We start from the raw sequence: 10,751 nt of genomic DNA, 5'->3' as shown, positions 1-10,751 counted from the left end.
CTGTTCGGTCCTATAACAGTTTAACAAATTTCATGCAGAAAAATAAATTTTAACAAATTTTGTTAAAAAACTTTAACCAATTAAAATATTTAACTATTACTAAATTTGTTCTTTAAATTTGTAAATTAATGAGAATATAAAAGAACCCATATAATGTGATTGTGATTTAGTCCTTGAGTAAGAAGAAGAATTTACGATTCATCCTCAAATCCATCGTACTCAAATATGTAATGACAAAATGATTTCCAAGAATTTAAGAATAGGCTACACATTTTAGGACTAAATCATTTTTTTTAAAAGAATAAAATATTAGTTTGTACTCTTAAATGCTTAGTTGATAATTTGTTATTTATTGTTTTATGTTATTATTTGATTAATAATTAGCCAAATGATCTTTGAGTGTAAATATATATGAATTTAGTTTTGTTTGGATTTAGATATGTAATTAAGCAATTTAAAATATGATAACTAATATATTTTTTACTTTATCATGTTCTTAATTATATTTTCTTGTTGTGATGTTATGAATGGTGTAAGTGGCGGAACATACATATGATAGGGGAGCCACGGCTCCCCAATGAATTTTTTTTATTTTACTGTTTTATATATTTTAAAAATATATTTATATATTATTATTTTATTTTATTTAATTTAATTTGAAAAAATATTTTTTTTAATTTAAAAATCATGTATTTTCTTTCTATTATAATTTTTATATTTTTTGATTTGGTTTTTCTTTTTTTCGTATCTCCATCTCTTTTTATCCTCTTATTTTCATTTCAATTTTCACCATCAATTTTTCATTATTTTTTATCCTATTTTTTTCAAAGCAATTTTTTTTCTTGTATGTAGTATTTCCACACTCTAAGTTAGAAATCATAAAATCATGCTCTAATTGGTTATCAAACTCTTCTTTGTGTAGATAGAGCTCTATTTTAGGCTTTGAAATTGTGTAAAGGAAGTGCAAGATTAGGAATATACTCTAAGATAAAGGAAACTAATCATTTAGAATTATTAGTTTTCTTAAAATATTGAGTCTTGTTTTTAAGATTTAATTTGGATATTCATAATTCTTGTTTTGTAAATAGGTGAGAGGTGACAAATTTATATTAGAAAAATTATGGTAAAGAGTAAAAGAATTAATTCCTTTTTCAAGAGGAAGGCTTGTGATGAAGATGAAAAAAATGCATTTACATAATCTAAAATTGAGAAACTTCATGAGAATCCAAAAATTGAAGAAAAGGAAAAACAACTCTATAAGGTTCCTAAAGTTACATATAATGAATTTAAAAATGCTTTAGAACATGACATGAGGAAGTGTATTCAAATCTGGAAGTACCCACCAAATCAAATTGATGAGGTACGGAGAGCTTATCTAAAATGGGGTCCATACAAATGGATCTAGAAAATTATTCGTTGTCTGGAAAAGATGATCATCCAAGAAAATTTCAGTATGCATGATTTAGCTTATTTCCTTCATGGTTAGAGTATTCGTCATTAAAAGATGTTGCATATTGTTTATCGTGCTATCTTTTTAGTAAAAAAGCATGTGGATGACCTAGCTCAGATGTTTTCATTATTACAAGTAATTGAGTTGATTTTCGTGGAAAGAGATATTACAACTAGCTTCACTAGTGATTCAATTATTGATGATTTGAAGTCATTAGAAGAACATAGAGGAGTACTCTAATTACAGGTAATTTTTTTTTAATATATTATTGTTGATGATAAACTTTATGTTACTCTTTTATATATATTATTGTCATAATGTTTTGGATTCTATTGTCATGAGTGTTTTTTTTTAATAGAGAAATTGATGTAAAGAAATGAAAAAAAAAACAATAATTAAAAAAATAATTTATATATAACAAACATAATTTGGCCGCCCTAAAATTTTTGTTCAAATTTCGTCATTGATGGTGTATCAAATTGTTTTAAGACACATATTTAATTAATTTTTTTTAATAATGTTATTTGTTGTTTATTTTTATTGTGTAAAATATTATTTTGGTAGTTTTTATAGGTTTAATTATTCATTTAGTCCTCAAATTTGTTGCTCTAATTCATTTTTGTATCTTTATTATTATTTTTGTTTAATTTAGTCTTCCAATCTTTTACGCAGGTTCAATTTAGTCCCTTATTATTTTTAATTCAATTTAGTCATATTTTTTATAAAACAATCCAATTTTGTTTTCTCTAATTTGAAACCAAATTAGTAATTAATTTTAATTACAATTTATATGTACATGTTAAAATATTTTTTTATAGTTTATACATCAAATCACTCCACTTAAATGTAAAAAAAATGGATCGTTTAAAAAAAACTAAGTTAAATCAAAAAGAATAAGAGATCAAATTGAACATTTTAAAAAAATTGAAGAACTAAATTGAACATTGAACAAAAAAGTAATAAGATAATCAAAATGAATCAAAGAAACAAATTAGAAGACTAAATAACTAGTTAATTATTTTTATTATCTAACTCGTTATGATAAGTATAGTCTTATCTCATAATTCTATAAAAATAATTTATTTACTATAATATAATATTATTACTGTAACACCCCATTTAAATAATAATTATATGGTTTAATTAATCGTAAGGTACCCAGTTTGGTACTAGAGTGTCAAATTGGTATCCGCTTTTAAAAAAGTGTCAATTGCATCCCAACTTTTGAAAATTGTTTCAATTAGGTCCCTTTCAGACAGAGTTGACTAACGTCGTTAGTCAACGTGCCACGTGTCAATCTGTGGTTTTTTTTTATTTTTTTTTTTAAAAATTTAATTTTTTTTTTAATTTTTCAATTTTTTTTTTAAATTATTTTTAAAAAAAAAATTAAAAATGCCACGTGTCAAGTCCCTGTGTGTGCCACGTGGCATTGTCAGTGCCACGTGGCATTGTAATGCCACGTGTCAGTGTCACTATCACATGTCATTGTGATGATTTCGATTTAGTCCCCATTTATGTTTTTTCGTTTCAATTTAATACCTACTTATGTGTATTTGATTCAATTTTGACCTAATAATTTTTAATAATTAAAATATTTTTTAATAAAATTAAAAGTAATTAAGTATAAAAGTTTAAAAAAATTAAGTATTTGATATTTATATTAAAATTTAGTGGTAAAAGTCATTTTAGTACTTATAAATAGCATAACATTCATACAAATAATAAATTTGGTCTGAAATTGAGAGAAACATTATAAATATTAGGTATAAATACACATTTGGTACCCAAACTTTTTCGAAAAGTTCAATGTGGTACCCGAACTTTAGGAATGTTCAATTTGGTACCCCAATTTTCTAAAGAGGTTCAATTTGGTCCTCTCCGTTAAGTTGGAGTTAACACCGTGTCCGTACAGGACACGTGTCAAGCCATGAATTTTTTATTTTTTTTTAATTTTTTTTCAAAAAATTAATTTTTTTTTTCAAAAAATTTTAAAAACTGCCACGTGTCAGTTTATCATCGTGCCACGTGGCAGCTTACAAGCATGACACGTGGCAGTGTAATAGTTGTTTTCAATTTAGTACCCCAATTTAAATTTTTGGTTCAATTTAGTACCCAAATTTTTTAAAATGATCCAATTTCGTCATTTCCTATTTGAGACCAAATTAGTAAATAAGCTTAATTATTATTTATATAAACATGTTAAAATAATTGTTTTGAATTTATACATCAAATCACTACACCTAAATATTCAAATTATTTTATTTTTTACAAGTGTAAAAAATTTCATGTATAAAAATTACAAAGCTTAAAATGAAAAAAATAAAATAATTTAAGTATTTAGGTGAAATGATTTGATGTATATATATTATAAAAAGTTATTGTAACATGTATATATAGGTTGTAATTAAGCTTATTTACTAATTTGGTCTCAAATGGAAGATGACGAAATTGAATGATTTTAAACAATTGGGGTACTAAATTGAACCAAAAATTTAAATTGGGGTACTAAATTGAAAACAATTATTACACTGCCACGTGTCATGCTTGTAAGCTGCCACGTGGCACGATGATAAACTGACACGTGACAGTTTTTAAAATTTTTTGAAAAAAAAATTAATTTTTTGAAAAAAAAAAATTAATTTTTTGAAAAAAAATTAAAAAAAAAAAAAATTCATGGCTTGACACGTGTCCTGTACGGACACGGTGTTAACTCCAACTTAACGGAGAGGACCAAATTGAACCTCTTTAGAAAATTGGGGTACCAAATTGAACATTCCTAAAGTTCGGGTACCACATTGAACTTTCCGGAAAAGTTTGGGTACCAAATGTGTATTTATACCTAAATATTAGTACTTAATTTTGTAAAAATATTTATACTTAATTATTTTTAATCTTATAAAAAATGGATTACAAAAATATTTTAATTATTAAAAAAAAAATTGGGACAAAATTGAATCAGATACACATACTTAGGTACTAAATTGAAACAAAAAGACATATGTGGGGACCAAATCGAAATCATCACAATGGCATCTGATAGTGACACTGACACGTGGCATTACAATGCCACGTGGCACTGACAATGCCACGTGTCACACACAGGGACTTGACACGTGGCATTTTTAATTTTTTTTTAAAAAATTTAAAAAAAAAATTGAAAAATAAAAAAAAATTAAATTTTTTTAAAAAAAAATCAAAAAAACCACAGATTGACACGTGGCACGTTGACTAACGGCGTTAGTCAACTCTGTCTGAAAGGGACCTAATTGAAACAATTTTCAAAAGTTGGGATGCAATTGACACTTTTTTAAAAGCGGGTACCAATTTGACACTCTAGTACCAAACTGGGTACCTTACGATTAATTAAACCTAATTATATTTTAAATGAAATGTCACACAGAAATATAAGAAGCGAGGTTTCGGAGTATTAACGTCACTCCATATAATTATCCCAAGATACTTAGAGGAAACTAAGGCACATCACGATGCCAATACAAAACAAAATACAAGAAATCGACAGTAATCAATATAGTGCTAAAAGACAAATCAGTACATGGGCCATAGCCCATGTACAGAGGTTCACGATGCATTGCCATTAGAAATCAAGATATTGGAATTGGACTTTTCAATCGATTGAAAACCTTTCAAACACAACCAATATCTATACGAACTCCTTTTACCTGTAGGAATACATCTTGGATCTGTCGATTGTGTTATGGTCAAAGTCCTACTCAAGGTCACTTGGTGGAATTAGGAGAAGTTGTAGGTATTATTGCGGGCCAATCCATTGGAGAACCGGGCACTCAATTAACATTAAGAACTTTTCATACTGGCGGAGTATTCACAGGGGGGACTGCCGAACAGATGCGAGCACCTTATAATGGAAAAATTAAATTCAATGAGGATTTGGTTCATCCTACACGTACACGTCACGGGCACCCTATAAGAAAGCCCAAAACAGCGGAATCCAGCCTAGGAAGGCTAAACAGCGGAACCTCCATCACCCTGATGACCACGGGTGTTTCTCACATCTGCTCACATTAATAAATTGATGATCATCGCAAAAAGGGAAAACCACACCAGACAGACATACAACAAACAGAAAGGTAAGCTAAAGTAGAAAACAGTTTATCATACAGTTACATACTATTTCACAGTCCAAGTAGTATATGTCAACCAAACATGTTATGACTTTTCAAACAATACACTAAGACTCAAACACGACTCATCCGGATACATATAATTAGTCGGATTCAGCGGATGCTTGCACTTATGGTGGACTTCCCTGCTTTACCGAGCTGCTCTACCGAGCTAAATTGTTACAATGTCTCATCCCCCACACACAAGGTTAGTCCTTAATGAGTTTCAGGCCTCCTGCTACTCTCACCACTAGAGTCAGTACGCTCTATGTGAGACTAACTAACTCTTTAGAGTGTCAGGATGCAACCTTACCTTGAATTCTTACTAAATTATATATATGGGGCACTACCATGAACTCCCACTAACAAGGGTCATGGAATTACGTCCTGATCAACTGAGGCACCACCATGGGGTCTCACCTAGAGACTCGTGGAATTACGCCTAACCAATGAGGCACCACCACAAAACTATCATGGAATTACGCCCTAACCACATATAAATCATGTTTCACCATCCAATATGTACTGGTCATGTATAAAAGTCTCATGCCAACATTTGTAACCAGCCTTCATTCATATTTCATTCCAAAACCATACCAAATTCATCATTTTTAACCCATGAATCATCCCATACATGCATCATACCCAATTCATGTTAAACTCATAAATCACAAACCATAATTCATCTTGCTCATACATAATCACTCAATTCATGCTTTAAAATGTATAATCAGTCCAAACATATGACCAACATCCAAAAACAAAGGAACCACAGAACAAACGCACTTCTCGCCCAGCTCCTCGCTCAGGCAGAAAGGTCTCGCTCAGGCGGCAGGTTTCCCTCGCTCAAGCGAGTTCCCTTCGCCTAAGCGAGAACTCAAAAAGAGGAATAAGGAGCACTCGGGTTAGCTCGCTTGGGCGAGATCTCCTCGCCTGAGCAAGATGGCTCTCGCTCAAAACAGGAGCTCGTCGCATGAGCGACAACTCACGTAAACTCAAAGGAGAAACCCCTAATGCTCTCGCTTGGGCGAGACTAGCTCGCCTAGGCAAAAATACCAGGGTTCTCCACTGTTCTCGCGCGCACAGCCAAGGATTCACAACCAAACAGAGTTTTAGCATTTTTCAAGCACTCACCACATCAAATAAGCCAGGCTAACATAAAACCATAGCAAAACAAACATAAAATCGAGGAACATGCAAGACCCTAACTTCTCTTACCTGGAAAAGGGCTAATATCAGACTTTGACCCTTACGCCAACGGACCAGTAGCTCCAGGAGCAAATTTACGAACTAGAACAACGACGCAGAAAGAATACGAGGTTACCACATTGGACCTTCTAGCGGAAGTATGAAAAGGAGACTTAGAAAGGAACTAGTATGAGCTGAGAGTTAACTTACGTGAAGTAGAGTAGGAATTGAGCTATCTTGAGCTGGACTAAGGACTAAACCCTAGCAGAACCTCTGTGGAGAGAAAAAGAGTAGTAAGCACGCACTATTTTGCAAGAATGACAAGGGTGGAAGGGGTTTGGCTGCCTTAGGGGCCTTGTACACCCTATGGGTCAGCCCTTAAGCCCATTAAATTGGGGCAATCCTTAAAATAAAGGGTTAGAATATAAGTGGGTCTTACAATTACCATGAATCTTATTTATCATCATCCAACATAGATTGAAGTTTAAAAAATTTAATATCTATATTAAATTTCAATCATTATTAGTATAATATTTCTTTTTTGTACAATTTTGTTCAAATAATATATTGTAATTTTTATTAGTGTATAAAAACGAGATTTCATTACAATTTAGATAAAGGAATTAAAGACACATTTACAATATTTTTTATAATCTTTAAAGTATTTTTTAGTTTTATCAACTTTGTTTTATTAATTTACAAAATTAATAAGGACAATGATACTATAACTTCCATTTTTTGACTCTCATATTTACTCCTTGTGACGTGGCTTGATGTTGGTCATTGATTAATGTACCACTATCTTTGTCTTTGTCCAAATTAGGCCACGTCAGTAAAGGATATGAGTTAACAAATGGAAGTCAAAGTATAATTTTCTAATTAATAAATATTTAGGTTCTCATCAAATCTTATTGGATACTCTAATTTGAAATGTATACTATTTTTTTTTTAAATATTTGATATTAAAGAAACAAAAATATGTCTTTCTATATTGAATATACGATAATATCATATTTTATTTGTTGTGATTTTTATTTTTTATAAATTAATTAATTGACATTACATTACTTGTTGGATATTGATATGAGATGGGGATGCATTTCAATTTGAGGATGAATATAAGATAATGAAACTCATCTCCGGATTTGTCCTATCTCTTTATCATCTCTAGTTATCATTATTTTATAAAATTATATTTTATTTTTATCATTATAATATTATTTATTATTATAACATAAATTTATTTATATTATTATTATTAAATATTTTATATTATTATATGTTGGAAATTAATTTAAGTATAAGCCTAAGTTTCACAATGAGTAGAAATGAGAAAGTATAATACTCTATTAGGATGAAAATTCATAAATTTATTGTCTTAAAGTTTTAGATCAAGAGTGGTGATAATCTGTTGGACTCATTCTCTAGTGATCCTCTTTCTCCAAAAACCTAACAAGTACATTATTACAGGTGACATCAATTAAAAAGTTTGCTTAATTTCGAACACTAAAGTGTTAGTTTTTAAACGAACAAAAAATAATGTTAGGCAAATGTACTATATACATGTTAAGTTTTGTTCTTGAGATTATTTTGTTAAATAATTATCATCATAAGAACTAATTTAACATTTAATCATATTTTTATAACTAATTTGTCATTAGATAATAAAGTTTGAGACGAAATTATACTTTTACATGTTTAAAATACATATAAAAAACTATTACTTTGTTTTGACGTTTTTATAACATTTTTTTAACTAATCAAAAACTTGTTCTATTGAAAGAATTATAATATACAACTATAACACTTTTAAAATGCACGTAATATGTAACTTGTTAATTTCTTCCTTCTAAAGATTTATGTTGGTGTAACTTAGGAAAAAAAATTATATATATATTAAAACATTATTGAGCCATTTAAAGAGCAAAGCACATGTGGTTGGCTTGTAGGTGCCACTAGCATTTTAAAGTACCTATACAAACCATCATATATGATATAAATTAATTAAAACTTTTTATTAATCAATCTTATAAAGTAACTATTTTGATGTCAAACTCATAAGTAGCACAACCCTAGAAGTAGGTACCAAGTAGAAATACCATGAAAGATGTATCTCAGGATGAAAAACCCAATTTACCCTCAACATTTCTTTGTGGAGAAAAAAACCATCTTCATGTACCATTCTTCATCTCCTATAAATCCCAGTTTCATTGACACTTACATGAACTCAAACATCACAGTATGGCTTTCAATTTCATCAACCTTCAACCAATCATCTTTGGTCTTGTGCTACTCTTCACCAACATTCAGATTTCATTTGCAAGTCGTTTGTTACTGCATAAAAACAAGGTTCCAACAGATCCACCTTCATTTGCACCACTATTCTCAAAGCCTAAAACTAAAACTGTTCCCAATCCTTTGTTACCAACAATACCGTCATTTCAACAACCAGTTGGTGAGCTTCTCAACCCTCCTGCGTTTTCACTTCCAATGTTGCCACCTCTCCCCAAATTGCCTCCTCTACCACCTCTTCCACTTCTGACTTTACCACCAACTCTCTCTTGCTCTCCCTTTTCACCATCAAGATCTTCTTCTTTGGCCTTGCTTCAACCAATTCCGCATGAAAAAATTATTGCAAAGCCATGAAGTCCAAATTCAGTGAAACTCATTGGAGTAGGTTTCCAATTTCTCACTCTCAATAATTTGTATCGTTATCATTATCAGGATTAAAGAAACAGTATATTGTCATGGTAGCAAAAAAAACTAATTATATAATTACTTTGCCACTATTTCTTATATTTTTAAAGTGCAGGGATCAAAATTGCATTTATAGGTTGACCAGGAGCTGAAACAGAGAAAAAAAAAACATTAATATTACTTTTTTAAAAAGGTGCGATTTAATAAGTTATTTAATTTTTATATAGTTATAGTCGTATGATCTATGTTTGTGTTTATATCTTTATTTTGACTCAATTGAATTTTAGGTTAGATTCATGTTAATTTAATTTGGATGGTCGTGTATCAAAATTTGAATTAACTTTTATTTTAAAATCATTTTAATTTAACACAACATTTGGAAAGTACTTGAACCAAAATTTCTTTTGGATTTATTTTACGTCGCATTTAAAATTCAATATCTTAATCATTCGTAATTCAGAGTTACATTTGAAGATTAATCGTATAAACTGAAGTGGTTACGGAAGGGATGCGATGTGACTTTCGTACATAATTTTTACACTAGTGTGTGGTGCAAAACAATTTTACTTTAAAAATCGGGTGGATTCTACGCAACTTAACTTATAACCATTATTTTTTTTTATAATTTGCCATTTTCGTGAATAAGAAAACCGATGAACAATCAATATTAATACAATGATTATAGAAAAATTATCTTTTTGACAAATTTTTATTTGATAAATTTGACAAAGTTTCTATAAATAAAATTAAAATAGATTACTTTTTTATTTTTTAATTAAAATAAAATAATAAAGTAATATTCTTTTTACGTAAATAGATAATTTGTCAGTTTGTAAAAAAAAAAACTATTAATCTATGAATTTCCATGATTATAACAAAAATATTTTTAACGGTTTACTGGCCTCAACAAAAGCGCACAGTTTTCTGTCTCTAATTCAGTCTCCATTACTCTCTTTACTTCTGTTTCAGTTCTGTCTCAAGTTTCTCAGAAACCCCTTCGGTTCTGACACTAAAGAAAGTGATAACAACAAATTATTATTAACAAAATAACTATACTCAAATCATGATACTTTAATAGTTTTATTTAGATAAGATGCTTATTAATGGGTATATATTGTTAACAAAAGTATTGCATAACTTTTTTATTTTCAAAAGTTTTAAAACTTAAAAAAAAAATACTAAAAGACAAATCCCTGTATAATTTTAAAACATATATAATAAATAAAAATTGTGAATTTATTATAGTGACCATTTCAAATCATTATTCTTTGCGAAAG

At 29.3% G+C, this 10,751-nt stretch overlaps 1 protein-coding gene across 1 annotated transcript; it reads left to right on the top strand.

The window, feature by feature from the left end:
- The first annotated feature begins 9,018 nt into the window (after nt 1–9,018).
- Nucleotides 9,019–9,423, top strand: LOC114162758 (protein PELPK1-like). The gene has a single exon (XM_028046728.1). The coding sequence runs from the start codon at nt 9,019–9,021 to the stop codon at nt 9,421–9,423; it is 405 nt and encodes a 134-aa protein (XP_027902529.1).
- Nucleotides 9,424–10,751: the final 1,328 nt, after the last annotated feature.

The sequence above is a fragment of the Vigna unguiculata genome, chromosome 9, assembly GCF_004118075.2.
Source record: "Vigna unguiculata cultivar IT97K-499-35 chromosome 9, ASM411807v1, whole genome shotgun sequence".
Lineage (NCBI taxonomy): Eukaryota > Viridiplantae > Streptophyta > Magnoliopsida > Fabales > Fabaceae > Vigna > Vigna unguiculata.
This window is presented reverse-complemented; position numbering and strand designations above follow the sequence as displayed.

Bases quoted from the DNA above. Each gene is read 5' to 3' on its own strand.
- LOC114162758 (XM_028046728.1), top strand. From the start codon at position 9,019: ATGGCTTTCAATTTCATCAACCTTCAACCAATCATCTTTGGTCTTGTG.